Raw genomic sequence first — 17,343 nt, 5'->3', positions numbered from 1 at the left:
ATCGAGAAATCCAAACAATCCAAAATTGAAAAATTTAAATGTAAAAAAAGAAATCGAAATATTGATAAATTTAAAAAATCGAAGAATTTTAAAAAACGAAAAACCGAAAAATCAAAAAATCCAAAATTTAAATGAGGAAACACTAAAAAATCGAAAAACTGAAATGTCAAAAAACGAGAACTCGTAAAATATAAAATTTAAGAAATCAAAAAAATTTAAATATCGAAAATTGCAGAAATGAAAAATTGAAAAATCGAAAAATTGGAAAATCAAAAATTGAAAATTCGTGAATGCAAACTGAAAACATGTAAAAATCAAGATAATAAAAACTTCAAACGAACGAAGATGTTCAGACATGAAAAATTGAAGAATCCAAAAATTGAAAAATCCCAAAATTGAAATTTAGAAAAATTGGGAATTCGGAAAATTGAAAAATCGAAACATGGAGCAACTGGAAAATTGAAACATTAAGAAATAAAAGGATTAAAAATTGAGAAATCGAAAAGTGAGAAGTCAAAAAACTCAAAAATCAGGGAATCTAAAAGAAATCGAAATAACCCAAAATCGAAAAATCGAAAGACTAAAATTTAAAAAAATGAAAAATTTAAATGTAAAAAAATTGAAAAATGAAAAATCGAAAAATCTAAATATCAAATACTCAATAAATTGAGAAATCAAAAATTGATGAAGTTGAAAAATCGAGGAATTTAAAAACCGAAAAATTGAAAATCAACAATTGAAAATTCGTGAATGCAAATTGAAAAAATGTAAAAAATCAAGATAACAAGAACCGAAACAAACGTTGAAACATGAAAAATTGAAGAATCCAAAAATTGAAAAGTCCCAATATTGAAATCTAGGAAAATTGGGAAATTGGAAAATTGAAAAATCTAAACATGGAGCAACTGGAAAATTGAAACATCGAGAAATCAAAGGATTAGAAGATTGAAAAATCGAAAAGTGAGAAGCCAAAAAACTCAAAAATCGGGAAATCTAAAAGAAATCGAAAAACTAAAATTAAAAAAATTGAAAAATTTAAATGTAAAAAAATTGAAAAATTGAAAATTCGAAGAATCTAAACTTCAAATAGGTACTCAATAAATTGAGAAATTCAAAAATTGATGAAACTGAAAAAATGAATTTAAAAACCGAAACATTGAAAAACCAAAAAATGCAAAATTTAAAAAATCAAACATTGAAAAGTCGAATATCACAAATATCAAAAACCGAAAACTAAAGAAAACTGCAAAAATCCAAATCGGAAAATGAAAAAGTTTCTTTTTTTTAATTTCACAATTTTTCCATTTTTTGGATTCGAAAAGCTGAAAAATTGAAAAATTAAAAACGAAAATCTAAAAAAATCACCAAAAATTAAAAAATCGAAAAAGGGGAATCGAAAAATTGAAAAAATAAAGAACATAAAAAGCCGAAACGAAAAATTACACATCGGAAAAGCAATTTCGCAATTTTTTCATTTTTTTTATTCGAAAAGTTGATAAATTGAAAAATTAAAACCGAAAATCTAAAAAATCGGCATAAACTAAAAAATCGTATAAAAATCGAGAAACTGAAAAAAAATTAAAAAACGAAGAATTAAAAAATGTAATTGGTTTTTGATTTTTAAAAAAATTGCGATTGTGAAAATCCAAAAATTAAAAAATTCTACATTAAAAAAAGGGAAAATTCCAAACAAAAAAATTGAAGAAATGAAAAATTGAAAAATTAAAAATTCAAATCTCGTGAAATTACAAATCGAAAAATTTCAAAATCGGCCTAACTTGTGTTGTAAATAAAATTATTAAAGCGTTTATTTTCTTAAAGTCTTTCCCATAACGTTTCAAGCAACCGACAAAATATTAAAGTCTAGTCATTTTCCTCTCCTCAACTTGTTTTTGAACTCGGCTTCAACCGCACGCCGACATCTCGCCCAATAATAAGGAAGCCCCGTCGCAGGCCCAGAATCTGGGCTAGTCGACGTAAACATGATATTAAAATTCGTTCTGGGCTCGCGATCCGTTTAATTAAACGTCGTCCGAGTGATTCTTTTCACGTTGACTTTTTCGACTTTTGACGTGCCGTCAGCAATAAATATCTGCAGAAGCCGTCAATAATAAATTCCCTTTGTGGGCGGGCGGCCGTGCAACGTACCTACATCTCTAAAATAAATCTCATCAGCAACAATGGCAACCGGCAAATATTAGTAATATTCCGGCGGTTGAGAAGCAATAAATAAATACCAGAATCAAATAAAGCAAACCGGGGTCCGCTTAAAAAAGTAATTACACATCAAACGAATCCGGGAAAAATGCGGTCGGAATTCATATTGTTTTCATAACATAACGAGCCGCTTCTGCGGTGCGATATAAACTGTCATATATCAAGAGGCAACGAGCATAAGGGCGGAGGGCGGAGGGCCGAGGGCGGCCTCCCCTCGCTGTCCCATCACATGATTGACTATGTTAATATCATTTGTCGGCAGATCTGAAAGCAAGTCAAGCACCGGTGCTAAATCCGCTCTCCAGATTATATTGGGTCCGTCGCTTCGCTCTCATTAAACTCCGGATTTAATATTATCCGCCGGAATCTTAGCGGAGATTTTTAAATTTCCTCTTATTACTTCATTATTAAACGACGACCCTCGCAGATATTAAATCCGGAAAAAGCGGATGTTTTTCCGACGAGGTGACAATCCAGGCGGCCGCTTTAAATAAAATAGCGCAAAACAGGAAGGTCGATGAACACGAAATACATTAATTTTTTTGGAGCGTGCAAAAAGTGCTAAAAGCGTTACTAACACGGTTTATCAATTAATGAAAATAAAACGAGCTTTACGTTATTAATTTGTTGAAAGAAATATACAGATGTTTGTGGCCATATAGTGTGAGCTTTCGATGTTTCGATTCTCGAAAAATCGAGAATCGAAACATCAAAAAATCGGAAACTTAAAATATCAAAAATATTGAAAAATTCAGAAATTGAACAGTTCCCAAAATTGAAATGATGAAAAATTGAGAGATCGAAATCTGAACAGAATTAAAACTCCAACCGATTACTTGATTTCTGGATCCCCTAATTTTTCGATTTATCGGGATTTCAATATTTTAATTTTTTAATTGTTGAATTTCTGGAATTATGGATTTTTTTTTTTTATTTAAAATTTTTCAATTTTTAACTTGTCGATTTCTTCATTTTGGCCTATTTCCATTTCTCAATTTTTCTGGTTTTCGACTTCTCGATCTTTTGATGTTTCCATTTCTCGATGTTTCAGTTTATGAATTTCTGGATGTTTACAATTTTCCGTCATTTCAATTTTTCGATTTTCAGTTTTCCAATTTATCAGTTTTTTTTATTTTGTAAATTTTGGATTTTCGATTTTTTGATTGGTCGGTTTTTCGATGTTTCCATTTTTCGGTTTTTCCATTTCACAGTTTTTTGTTATTTCTGTTTTGAAATTTTTTAATTTATCGATTTTTCAATTTTTCGATTTTTCAATTTTATAGTTTTTGTGATTTTGTAAATTTTGGTTTTTCGATTTTCAAATTTTAGATTTTTCAATGTTTCGATTTTTGATGTTTCAGTTTCCCGATTTTTCAATTTTTTAAAATACTGCAGTATTTTAATTTATGAATTTTTAAAATTTTCGATTTTTGATTTTTCAGTTTATCGATTTGTCGAGATTTCGATATCTTGATTTTTCGATTGTTCAATAATTTTTCAAATTTTCGACTCTTCAATTTTCTAAGTTTGCAATGTTTGCGATTTTTTAAATTTTAGATTCTTCGGTTTCCGTTTTCTCGATTTTTCGATTTCTAAGTTCTCCGAGGTTTCTATTTTTCAGTTTTCTGGTTTTTCAATTTTTCTATTTTTCTATTTCCCGATTTATGGAGATTTCGATCTTTCAATTATTATTTAATTGCTCAATTTCTGGAATTGTCGTTTTTCTTACTTCGAAATTTTTCAATTTTTCAATTTTCAACTTTTCGATTTTTCTATTTCGGCCTATTTCCATTTTTTGATTTCCCGATCTTTTAATGTTTCGATTTTTCAATGTTTCAGCTTTTGAATTTTTAAGTGTCTCGATTTTTCGATTTTTTGATTTTGTGGTTTATTTCTCCTCGGTTTTTCATTTTTTCGACTTTGCGGCTTTAGATTTTCCAATTTTTCGATGTTTCGATTTTTCCATTTCTCGATTTCAGAATTTTTCGTCATAACATTTTCAATTTCTCGATTTTTCAGTTTTTCGATTCTTCAGTTTACCGAGTCTTCAATTTTTGTGTTTTTGTAATTTTTTTTAAAGAACGTGAAATCTTCTCGATGATTCTAAGCTGACTTTTTAATTTTCGATTTTTCGATTTCTCGAAGTCTCGATTTTTCGATTTTTAAGTTCTCCGATATTTCTATTTTTCAATTTTCCGAATTTTTAATTTTTTCAGTTTTCAGATTTTTCTATTTCCCCATTTATCGAGATTTCGATCTTTCAATTTTTTAATTGTTGAATTTCTTGAATTATGGATTTTTTTAAACATAAAATTTTTCGATTTTTAACTTTTAGATTTTTCCATTTCTCAATTTTTCGGGTTTTCGACTTCTCGACTTTTCGATTTCTCGACCTTTTAATGTTTCGATTTATCGATGTTTCAGTTTCTTAATATGTCGATGTTTACAATTTTTCATGATTTCAATTTTGAAATTTTTCAAAAATTGAAATCATGAAGATTTTGCGGATTTTCAATTTTTCTTTTCTTTTCCGACTTTTCGGCTTTTCGATTTTCCAATTTTTCGATCTTTTCCCATTTTTTAGTTTGCTCATTTCACAGTTTTTCGTGATTTCTGTTTTGAAATTTTTCAATTTGTCGGTTTTTCAATTTTCCGATTTTACAGTTTTTGTGATTATTTCAATGTTGGATTTTCAATTTCTTCATTTCTCGGTTTTTCGAGTTTGTGGGTTTCCAATTTTTCGATTTTTAAATTTTAGATTTTTCAATTTTTCGATTTTTTGATATTTTAATTTCCAGATTTTGGAACTTTTTGTTCAAGTTTTTAAGTTCTCCAATATTTCAATTTTTAGGATTTTTAAGTTTTTTTCAGTTACTTGATTTTTCAGTTTTTCTATTTCCCGATTTATCGAATTTTCGATCTTTCAATTATATATTTACTCGCTCAATTTCTGGAATTATCATTTTCTTTAGTTTAAAATTTTTCAGTTTTTCAATTTTTAACTTTTCCATTTCATTTTTCCATTTCGGCCTATTTCCATTTCTCGACTTCTCGATCTTTTGATGTTTCGATTTCTCAATGTTCCAGTTTCTGAATTTTTGAGTGTTTCGATTTTTCAATTTTTGGATTTTTAGATTTTTCCATTTCTCGATTTTTGGTTTTTTAGACTTTTCCACTTTAGATTTTCCAATTTTTCGATGTTTCGATTCTCCTATTTCTCGATTTCACAATTTTTCTTCATACCAGTTTTGAAAATTTTCAATTTTTCGATTTTTCAGTTTTTCTGTTTTCCAATTTTCCGAGTCTTCAATTTTTGTGTTTTTGTATATTTTTTTAAAGAAGGTGAAATCTTCTCAAGGATTCTTCTTTACTGTCTTTTTAATTTCTCGATTTTCCGACTTTTTAATTTTCGGATACTTATCTTTTTTAGTTTTCCGATTTTTCTATTTTTCTATTTCTCGATTTATCGAGATTACGACCTATCAATTTTTTAACTGTTCAATTTCTGTAATTACCTATGTATTTTTTTAAATTTAAAATTTTTAGGTTTTTCTGTTTTTAACTTTTCGATTTTTCCATTTTGGCCTTTTTCCATTTCTCAATTTTCTGCTTTTCGGCTTTTCGATGTTTTGATGTTTCGATTCCACAATGTTTCAGTTTTTCAATTTCTTGCTTTTCAGTTTTTCTATTCTTCAATTTTCCGACTTTTTAGTTGTTTTTGATTTTGTAAATTTTGGAGTTTTGATTTCTTTATTGGTCGGTTTTTCAATGTTTAGAATTTTGCTAGTTTTCGATGTTTCCGTTTTTTAGTTTTCCCGTTTCACAGTTTTTCGTCATTTCTGTTTTCAAATTTATCAATTTGTCGATTTTTTGATTATTCGATTCTTCAATTTTCCAATTTTACAATTTCTGTGATTTTGTAAATTTTTGATTTTCGATTTCTCGATTTTTCAATTTTTTGATTTTTTGATGTTTCAATTTCCCGATTTTTCAATTTCCCCATTTTTCAATTGTGCAATGTTTAATTTGTGAATTTTTTAAATTTTCGATTTCTCGGTTTTTCGATTTTTGATTTTTCAATTTTTCTGTTTATCGAAAATTCGGTCTATTTCCATTGCTCGATTTCTCGAACTTTCGATGTTTCGATTTCTCAATTTTAGGATTTTTGATTTTTCCATTCAATTTTCGTTTTATCGACTTTTCGACGTTAGATTTTCCAATTTTTGTTTCGAATTCTCGATTTCACAATTTTCGTCATATCAGTTTTGAAAATCTTCAATTTCTCGATTTTTCAATTTTTCGATTCTTCAGTTTACCGAGTCTTCAATTTTTGTGTTTTTGTAATTTTTTTTAAGAACGTGAAATCTCCTCGATGAATCTAAACTGACTTTTTAACTTTTGATTTTTCGATTTCTCGATTACTTGATTTCTCGATCTCGATTTTCCGATTTTTAAGTTCTCCGATATTTCTATTTTTCAATTTTCCGGATTTTTAATTTTTTCAGTTTTCAGATTTTTCTATTTCTCGATTTATCGAGATTTCGATCTTTCAATTTTTTAATTATTGAATTTCTTGAATTATGGATTTTTTTTAAATATTTAAAGTTTTTCAATTTTTAACTTTTCGATTTTTCCATTTCTCAATTTTTCGGATTTTCGACTTCTCGACTTTTCAATTTCTCGATCTTTTAATGTTTCGATTTATCGATGTGAAACATCGATAAATCGAAATAATATGTCGATGTTTACAATTTTTCAATTTTGAAATTTTTCAAAAATTGAAATCACGAAGATTTTGGGGATTTTCAATTTTTCTTTTCTTTTCCGACTTTTCGGCTTTTCGATTTTCCAATTTTCCGATCTTTTCCCATTTTTCAGTTTCCTCATTTCAGTTTTTCGTGATTTCGGTTTTGAAAATTTTCAATTTGTCGGTTTTTCAATTTTCCGATTTTACAGTTTTTGTGATTATTTCAATGTTGGATTTTCGATTTCTTCATTTCTCGGTTTTTCGAGTTTGTGGGTTTCCAATTTTTCGATTTTTAAATTTTAGATTTTTCAATTTTTCGATTTTTTGATGTTTTAATTTCCAGATTTTGGAACTTTTTGTTCAATTTTGCAATATTTTAATTTGCGATTTTTTAAAAATTTTCGATTTATCGAGATTTCGATGTCTCGTTTTTTTGATTGTTCAGTAATTCCTCGAATTTTCGATTCTTCAATTTTCTAATTTTTTAAATTTTTTTACTTTAAAATGTTTCAGTTTTTCAATTTTTAACTTTTCCGTTTTTCCATTTCGGCTTATTTCCATTTCTCGATTTTTCGATCTTTTGATGTTTCGATTTCTCAATGTTTCAGTTTTTGAATTTTTGGGTGTTTCGATTTTTCAATTTTTGGATTTTTCGATTTTTCCATTTCTCGATTTTTCGTTTTTTAGACTTTTCTGCTTTAGATTTTCCAATTTTTCGATGTTTCGATTCTCCTATTTCTCGATTTCACAATTTTTCTTCATATCAGTTTTGAAAATTTTCAATTTTTCGATTTTTCAGTTTTTCTGTTTTTCAATTTTCCGAGTCTTCAATTTTTGTGCTTTTGTATATTTTTCTAAAGATGGTGAAATCTTCTCGAGGATTCTTCTTTACTGTCTTTTTAATTTTCGATTTTTCGATTACTTGATTTCTCGATTTTTCGATTTTTTAATTTTTCGAAATCTTATGTTTTTCAGTTTTCCGATTTTTCTATTTTTCTATTTCTCGATTTATCGATATTACGACCTATCAATTTTTTAATTGTTCAGTTTCTGGAATTACCTATGTATTTTTTTAAATTTAAAATTTTTAGGTTTTTCTGTTTTTAACTTTTCGATTTTTCCATTTTGGCCTTTTTCCATTTCTCAATTTTCTGCTTTTCGACTTTTCGATGTTTTGATGTTTCGGTTCAGCGATGTTTCAGTTTTTCAATTTCTCGCTTTTCAGTTTTTCAATTCTTCAATTTTTCGACTTTTCAGTTGTTTTGATTTTGTAAATTTTGGAGTTTTGATTTCTTGATTGGTCGGTTTTTCAATGTTTGAATTTTGCTAGCTTTCGATGTTTCCGTTTTTTAGTTTTCCCTTTTCACAGTTTTTCGTCATTTCTGTTTTCAAATTTATCAATTTCTCGATTTTTCGGATTTTCGATTCTTCAATTTTTCGGTTTTACAGTTTCTGTGATTTTGTAAATTTTTGATTTTCAATTTCTCGATTTTTCAATTTTTTGATTTTTTGATGTTTCAATTTCCCGATTTTTCAATTTCCCCATTTTTCAATTGTGCAATGTTTATTTTGTGAATTTTTTAAATTTTCGATTTCTCGGGTTTTCGATTTTTGAGTTTTTCAATTTTCCGGATTTTTAATTTTTTCAGTTTTCAGATTTTTCTGTTTCCCCATTTATCGAGATTTCGATCTTTCAATTTTTTAATTGTTGAATTTCTTGAATTATGGATTTTTTTTTAAATATAAAATTTTTCGATTTTTAACTTTTCGATTTTTCCATTTCTCAATTTTTCGGGTTTTCGACTTCTCGACTATTCGATTTTTCGATGTTTTAATGTTTCGATTTATCGATGTTTCAGTTTCTTAATATCCCGATGTTTACAATTATTCATAATTTCAATTTTGAAATTTGTCAAAAATTGAAATCACGAAGATTTTGCGGTTTTTCAATTTTTCGATTTTTTCATTTTTCGATTTCTCGGTTTTTCGATTTTTCGGCTTTTCGGCTTTTCGATTTTCCCATTTTTCCATGTTTTCCCATTTTTCAGTTTCCTCATTTCAGTTTTTTGTTATTTCTGTTTTGAAATTTTTCAATCTGTCGATTTTTCAAGTTTCCGATTTTACAGTTTTTGTGACTTTGTAAATGTTGGTTTTTCAATTTCTTCATTTCTTGGTTTTTCGAACTTGTGGGTTTCCAATTTTTCGATTTTTAAATTTTATGTTTTCGGGATTTTTTAAATTTTAGGTTCTTCGAATTCTCGATTTTTTAATTTTTAAGTTCTCCAATATTTTTATTTATCTTATCTTAATATTTCAACTTATAGGATTTTTAAGTTTTTTTCAGTTACTTGGTTTTTCAGTTTTTCTATTTCCCGATTTATCGAATTTTCGCTTTTCCGATTTTTCTATTTTTCTATTTCTCGATTTATCGAGATTACGACCTATCAATTTTTTAATTGTTCAGTTTCTGGAATTACCTATGTATTTTTTAAATTTTAAATTTTTAGGTTTTTCTGTTTTTAACTTTTCGATTTTTCCATTTTGGCCTTTTTCCATTTCTCAATTTTCTGCTTTTCGACTTTTCCATGTTTTGATGTTTCGGTTCAGCGATGTTTCAGTTTTTCAATTTCTCGCTTTTCAGTTTTTCTATTCTTTAATTTTTCGACTTTTCAGTTGTTCTTGTTTTTGTAAATTTTGGAGTTTATGAATTTTGCTAGTTTTCGATGTTTCCGTTTTTTAGTCTTCCCATTTCACAGTTTTTTGTCATTTCTGTTTTGAAATTTATCAATTTGTCGATTTTTCGGTTTTTCAATTCTTCAATTTTCCGGTTTTACAGTTTCTGTGATTTTGTAAATTTTTGATTTTTTGATGTTTCAATTTCCCCATTTTTCAATTTCCCCATTTTTCAATTGTGCAATATTTTAATTTGTGATTTTTTTAAATATTCAATTTCTCGATTTCTCGATCTTCTGATGTTTCGATTTCTCAATTTTTCAGTTTTTGAATTTTTGGATGTTTCGATTTTTCAATTTCTCGATTTTTTGATGTTTCCATTTCTCGGTTTTTCGTTTTATCGACTTTTCGACGTTAGATTTTCCAATTTTCCGATGTTTCGAATTCTCAATTTCACAATTTTCGTCATATCAGTTTTGACAATCTTCAATTTTTCGATTTTTCAGTTTTTCGATTCTTCAGTTTTCCGAGTCATCAATTTTTGTTTTTGTATTTTTTTTTTGGATCACTTGATTTCTCTATTCCCGATTTTTCGATTTTCTGGTTTTTAATTTTTTTCAGTTTTCTGATTTTTCAATATTTCTATTTCCCGATTTATCGAGATTTCGATCTTTCAATTTTTCAATTTTTCAATTTTTAATTTTTCGATTTTTTTATTTTGGCCTGTTTCCATTTCTCAATTGTTCGGGTTTTCGACTTCTCGATCTTTTGATGTTTCGATTTCTCGATGTTTCAGTTTTCTATTCTTCAGTTTTCCGTTTTTTCAGTTTATTTTTTTGATTCTGTAAATTTTTAATTTTCGATTTCTTGATTTCTCGGTTTTTCGATTTTTCGAATTTGCGGGTTTTCAATTTTTCTATTTTTTGATATTTGGATTTCCCGATTTTTCATTTTCCCGATTTTTCAAGTTCTTAATTGTTAAATTTTGCGATATTTTAATTTGTGAATTTTTCAAATTTTTGATTTTTCAATTTTTCGATTTTTAAAAATTTTCATGTCTTTTTTTTAGAATGTGAGACTTTCTCGGAGGGGCCCACCTGTCTTTTTTTTTTAAGAATATGAAACCTTTTTGGAGCCCCAACAGCCTTGTATTTAAGAAGGTGAAATCGTTTTTTTTCCTCTTACGCTGTGAATAGTAGGTATTTTCTATATTGTTTTTACTCCATAGAATTTTTTTTTATACTTTCAAGGGTCGGGGAAGTTCAGTCGAAATAACTTTCAAAAATTTTTTTAAACAATGTAATATTAATTCAAGTGCACATTGTTAATTACGTGATACCGGAAATAAAATCCCAGATAGTGTCCTGACGTTAGTCGAAATCAAAGCCTCGATAATGACCTTAATCTTACATCAAACACAGCCACATTAATATCTCTTTTGAAAAATCAGGAATTAATTTAAGCATTTTAATATTGGAGGGAACTCGTATTTCATGAATCCGCTAGTCGCAGTACAATCTGTTGTCCAAGCCGCTTGTCAACACCGCCTGATAAATAATACACATGTAGTATTTGCACGGCAATCGACACAAATTAATTTTTCTCGTTAATACCCCCTAATTTTTGTCGAAAGTTCGTGTTTATACAAAATTAATGTAATCGCGCAAAGTGCATAAAAGATTACCAGCACCATTAAGTTGCCAATATATTACACAACATTTTATCTAAAATCCAATAAATAATAAAAATAATAACGAACCAGGGTAAACCTCATACATCATATTTTAATCCAAAATACGACGTACACGATATATAATTTAATTTTTGCTATAAAACCTGGACTCGTATCAATTCCCGCTTAGTTAATTTTTTAAACGACTTCTGTTAGTTTGCTGAACGCCAGATTTATTACTTTTTCGTGACAATTTAATTGGATGGGATTCTCGTATCGTCGGTTATTAAAAACTGGTAAGTGCATATGTCTGTTAAAATATTTTTTAATTTGGGTTGTTAATCTCGCCACGAGGGAAAATACTCATTTATGGAAAAAAAAGTAATCCGGTCAAGGTCACCACAATCAAAAATTATTTCAGATCCAAAAAAATTATATTGTTTTTACTTAGGTCCTGTAAAAGCTAAAAGATTCAAGAACAGTGACCTGAATAATTACCAAAACAAAAGTTACAAAAGTAGTGTATACATTTAAAGGAAAAAAATTATCTTACGTCCGTGGTGGGAATATAACGTTATTATACCTTGCAAATTTTTTGGCGAAAATTTGAATATTTAGCGAAAAAACTGCAAGCAGATTCGTATACTACAAGTATAGGAGTATATTTTTGTATAACATTTAAATCATTTTAAAATCCGATTCATTGAAATAACGTCATCAAATTGTTGGTGGGGATGATTATCCAAATTTTGGGTAGCATTTAATCATCTACATGATATAATACAAATACAAAATTTGACAACAATCGGTCCAGCAGTTTCGGAGATTATGACAAACAGACAGACAGACGGAAACGGGAGTAAAAGTAAAAAAGTAGTTTTCGTACTATAGGGGTCATGAAACGTCAAGAAATCATAAAAGTGACATTTCATTTTTTTTCAATATTCCGATTTTATATTTTTGTTTCGTAATTTTCAATTTCTCCTTTCTTCAATTTTTCGATTTGCAACTTCCATTTTTTCTCATGTTTTCAATTTTATGGTATGCATCTCTTCGAGTTTTCATTTTAAAATTTTTCAGTTTTCCAATTTTCCAACTTTTGGGTATTTCAATTGATAGAATTGTCAATTGTTAGATTTTTCAATTTTTTATTTCTGCAATTTTTTGTTTCGGTTTTTTATTTTCTTCATTTTTACAATAATTGTTCGATGTTCCAATTTCATAATGTTTTGTTTTTTTTAATTTTTCGTCTCGTCGATTTTTCAGTTTTTGCAATTTTTCATTTTTAAATTTTTCCGTTTCCCGATTTTTCAATTTTTAGAATTTGCAATTTTTCCGATTTGTAATTCCACGAGTTTCAATTTTTTTTTCAATTTTTTCGTTTCGGTTTTTTTAATTTTCTTTCTTTTTTCAATGTTTCGGTTTTCAAATGTTCTGATTTTATGATTTTTATTTTTTCCATTGTCAAATTTTTCAATTTTTTGGATTTTTCAACTTTATATTTTTTTATGGCGTCACGTTATCAAATTGTTTAGGGCAATGATTAGACAAATTTTTGTTTTCCCATCTACATAATATTGCTAAAGTACTGATGCTAAAAGCAGTTATTTCGATTCTTCATTCAGTATTTAAGTTCTCCAATTTTTCTGTTCTGTTTTTGGGATTTTTGAATTTTCCGCTTCAATTTTTCTTCAATTTTTCAATTTTGAGATTTTTCAATATTTCAATTCATCAACCTTTTGACTTTACGTTTTCTCGATTCTTTACTTATTCGATATTTCAATTTTTAAACTTTAGATTTTTTGATTTTACAATTTTTCGATCCTTCAGTTTTTCAGTATTTTATTTTTTCAATTTTCTGAATTTCAAATTTTTCTATTTCTCAATTTTTCAATTTTTCGGTTCTACGATTTTCCTATTTTCCGATTTTTAAATTGTAGATTTTCCAGTTTTTTGTTCGATTTTTTTCACTTATTGGTTTCAGATTTTTTGGTTTTTTAATATTTCGAATTTGTAAATAGAAGATTTTCGAGTTTTTTTTGTTTCGATTTCTCGAACTTTCCATTTATCACTTTTAGATTTTTCGAATTTTCAATGCTCCAATTTTTCGATTTTTGAATTTTTTGGTTCTTCAAATTTACCATTTTTCAGTTTTTCGGTGGTTCAGGTTTGAGATTTTTCAGTTTTTTTATTCAATTTTTCGTCGATTTTTCATCTTTTTAATCAGTTTTAGGATTTTTCAATGCGTGGATTCTTTACTTTTTCGATTTTTCAATTTTTTAAATTTTCGTTTTCTCGATTTTCCGATATTCCAGCTTTTTTGTTTTGATTTCTGGATCTTTCGGTTTATCAGTTTTTCAATTTTCCGTTTCTCCAATTTTTCGATCTATCAGGTTTTCGATGTTTAAAATTTTCTATTTTTCTATTTTTCGACGTTTAAGATTTGGAATTTTTCAGTTTTTCTGTTCAATTTTTCAAATTTTCGAATTTTTAAATTTCAGTTGGTCTAGTTTTCATATTTCGATTTCGCGATCTTCCAATTTATCGACTTAACGGTTTTATATTTTTCGGTTTTACGATTTTTCGATTTATTTTTAAAATTTTTGGATTTTTCAATTTTTCGAATTTTCGATTCTCCATTTTTTCGATATTTCAGTTTTGGAAATTTTCAATACATATATGCATATGTAGATTTCGATTTTTCAATTTTTAAATTTTAGATTTTTCGATTTTTCAATTTTGGGGTTCTTTTGTCGATTTTCCGATATTCCAGTTTCTTTGTTTTGATTTCTCGATCTTTCGGTTTTTCAGTTTTTCAATTTTCCGTTCCACCAATTTTTCGATCTTTCAGATTTTTGGTTTTTAAAATTTTCAATTTTTCAATTTTTGGATGTTTCAGATTTGGAATTTTTCAGTTTTTCAATTCAATTTTTCAAATTTTCGAATTTTTAAATTTCAGTTTGTCTAGTTTTCATATTGGATTTTTCAATTTTTCGAATTTTCGATTCGATTCTCCATTTTTTCGATATTTCAATTTTGGAAATTTTCAATACATATATGTACATGTAGACTTCGATTTTTCAATTTTTAAATTTTAGATTTTTCGATTTCTCATTTTTGGGTTCTTTTGTCGATTTTCCGATATTCCAGTCTCTTTGTTTTGATTTCTCGATCTTTCGATTTTTCAGTTTTTCAATTTTCCGTTCCACCAATTTTTCGATCTTTCAGGTTTTTGGTTTTTAAAATTTTTAATTTTTCAATTTTTGGATGTTTCAGATTTGGAATTTTTCAGTTTTTCAATTCAATTTTTCAAATTTTCGAATTTTTAAATTTCAGTTTGTCTAGTTTTCATATTTCGATTTCGCGATCTTCCAATTTATCGACTTTTAACGGTTTTATATTTTTCGGTTTTAAGATTTTTCGATTATTAAAATTTTTGGATTTTTCAATTTTTCCAATTTTCGATTCTCCATTTTTTCGATACTTCAGTTTTGGAAATTTTCAATACATATATGTACATGTAGATTTCGATTTTTCAATTTTTAAATTTTAGATTTTTCGATTTTTCAATTTTTGGGTTCTTTTCTGGATCGATATTCCAGTTTCTTTGTTTTGATTTCTCGATCTTTAGGTTTTTCAGTTTTTCAATTTTCCGTTCCACCAATTTTTCGATCTTTCAGGTTTTTGGTTTTTAAAATTTTCAATTTTTCAATTTTTCGATGTTTCAGATTTGGAATTTTTCATTTTTTCAATTCAATTTTTCAAATTTTCGAATTTTTAAATTTCAGTTTGTCCCGTTTTCAAATTTCGATTTCGCGATCTTCCAGTTTATCGACTTAACGGTTTTATATTTATCGGTTTTACGATTTTTCGATTTTTTTAATTTTTGGATTTTCAATTTTTCGAATTTTCGATTCTCCATTTTTTCGATATTTCAGTTTTGGAAATTTTCAATAGAAATGTGTATATGTAGATTTCGATTTTTCATTTTTTTAAATCTTTGTTTTTTGATTTTTCATTTTTTCGATTTTCGGGTTTTCCATTTTTCTGATTTTTCAACTCGATTTTTTTATTTTTGTCTAATGCCTTGTTTCGATTTTTCAGTTTGTCACTTATTCAATTTTTCGATATTTCGATTTTTCTACTTTTCGATTTCCCGATTTTTCAATTTTTCGATTTCCCGATTTTTTGATGTTTTAAGTTTTGGAGTTTTTTAGTTTTTAGACACATCCTTCAATTTTTCTGCCATTTTCAATTTTTCGATATTTCAGTTTTGGAATTTTTCAATATTTCGAACTTTTGATGTTTAGATTTTTCAAATTTTATATTTTAGATTTTTTGATTTTTCAATTTTTGGATTTTCTTAGAAGCGACAAAAAAACAATAAAATAAGAGGCAGAAGAAATACTACCAAAAGAAAGGTAGTAAAAAATACAAACGATGGGACAAAAAACGTCACAAAAAATGGGACAAAAAAATTACAAAATAAAGGCGAAGAATAAGTATCAAAAATGTTGCAAAAAGGTCAGACAATGCGATAATAAAAAAAAATGAGAAAAAAATACACTAAAAATGTATCAAAAAAAGTGACAAAAAATGTCGAAGGAAAAAAAGAGGCAAAAAAAATGAGAACAAACTAAAACAACAAAAAAAGTGACAAAAAAACCTAACAAAAAAAACTATGCGAAGAACTAACACTGCTGAAGCTGCAAATTTTTCACCCCAACATTTTCCAGTAAATTCCTTAATTTTTGAAAAACCTGGATTGTTAAAATACGTACAAATATATAAGTTACTTAGAAGTTTTTAGAATTATTTACCTCTAGTAACTTTCAAATTTAATTTATATTTTATTTATAACAAAATTAATTTATTTAATGATATGCAAATTTACAAATTTCGATAACTGAAATATTTTTGTTTTGAAAATGGTGAATTTATTTTTGTATATTTATTATCGAAATAAGTTTATTCTGAAAATTCGTCAATTTTCAAGTTCTGTAGCAGTCAAAATTGAGTCTGTTGGCGGTACTTTTAATAAAATCGTGAACGTTTATGTTGGTATAACCTATAACGGATGTAATTCTTTGACAGATATGTCAATCGAGATATGGAATAAATTTAGGTTATGATTTGTACATTTTGCTAATTTAAAATGTCAACAATTTGTCAATCTTGACAGCTGACAACCGGAAATTGCAGAAAACATCATGATACCAATTTCAACTAAAAACCCAGGATTGCCAACAGATTTAGTCATTTCTGATCACGCAGTAATAATTTTTTTTTTTTAGTAGAAGGTTTAGATTAACTTACCTACTTTATATTTGTAGTGTTTTTCGAAGATAGTGGGAATTTAGGAAAAAAAACAAAGTTCTAAAAATCCAGGGAGGTAATTGTTGTAAAATTCAAAATTATATCCAAAAATAAATAATGGGGCAAAAATTGTCTTGTCTCCTCCCACACCCATCGAAATAAAACACTCTTAAAATCAAATCATGTATTTAAAATCAGGCAAACGGCATATGTTACAAACTAATAACGCGTAAACATCCAGTATCAACTGAGATTCCAGGGTGTTAGGAACAACTACATTTTCACACAATATTTACAATCTCTGTTCGTACAACCACTCTGTTAAGTCAATCCCGGGAAATTCCTCTCCAATTTCACGTATCTGTGCTCGAACTGTTCGTATCCTGAACGTCTGGATGCGACTCGTCAAGAAGTAATTGCTGCTGCTTGAGAACCGCGAGACGTTGATGTGTCAATTCCAAGTGATGCTTCCTCCACTTAATCCTCCGGTTCTGGAACCACACCTTCACCTACAACAACAACACTACTTTTTCCAAGAGTTCAAAACCCAACAACCAACCCACCTGAGCCTCCGTCAGCTGCAACGTATGTGCCAAATACAGCCGTTCCGGCCCCACCATGTACTGCTGCCTCTCGAACTCCGCCTCCAGCCTCTCCAGCTGCTCCGGAGTGAAAATCGTCCGGACTCTTTTGCTCTTGCAGCTCTTTTTGTTCTGGA

General features: G+C 27.8%; 1 protein-coding gene across 1 annotated transcript in view; it reads left to right on the top strand.

The window, feature by feature from the left end:
* The first annotated feature begins 11,516 nt into the window (after window positions 1-11,516).
* LOC135129071 (cardioactive peptide) overlaps window positions 11,517-17,343 on the top strand; it is a 48,675-nt gene continuing 42,848 nt past the window's right edge. Inside the window, exon 1 of the mRNA XM_064056155.1 lies at window positions 11,517-11,605. Coding sequence (XP_063912225.1) covers window positions 11,572-11,605 — 34 coding nt within the window. The 5' untranslated portion in view covers window positions 11,517-11,571. The remainder of the gene's footprint in view (window positions 11,606-17,343) is intronic.

Source organism: Zophobas morio, unplaced genomic scaffold (assembly GCF_036711695.1).
Source record: "Zophobas morio isolate AGI-343-1 ecotype UQ-CSIRO unplaced genomic scaffold, CSIRO_AGI_Zmor_V1 ptg000014l, whole genome shotgun sequence".
NCBI lineage: Eukaryota > Metazoa > Arthropoda > Insecta > Coleoptera > Tenebrionidae > Zophobas > Zophobas morio.
This window is presented reverse-complemented; position numbering and strand designations above follow the sequence as displayed.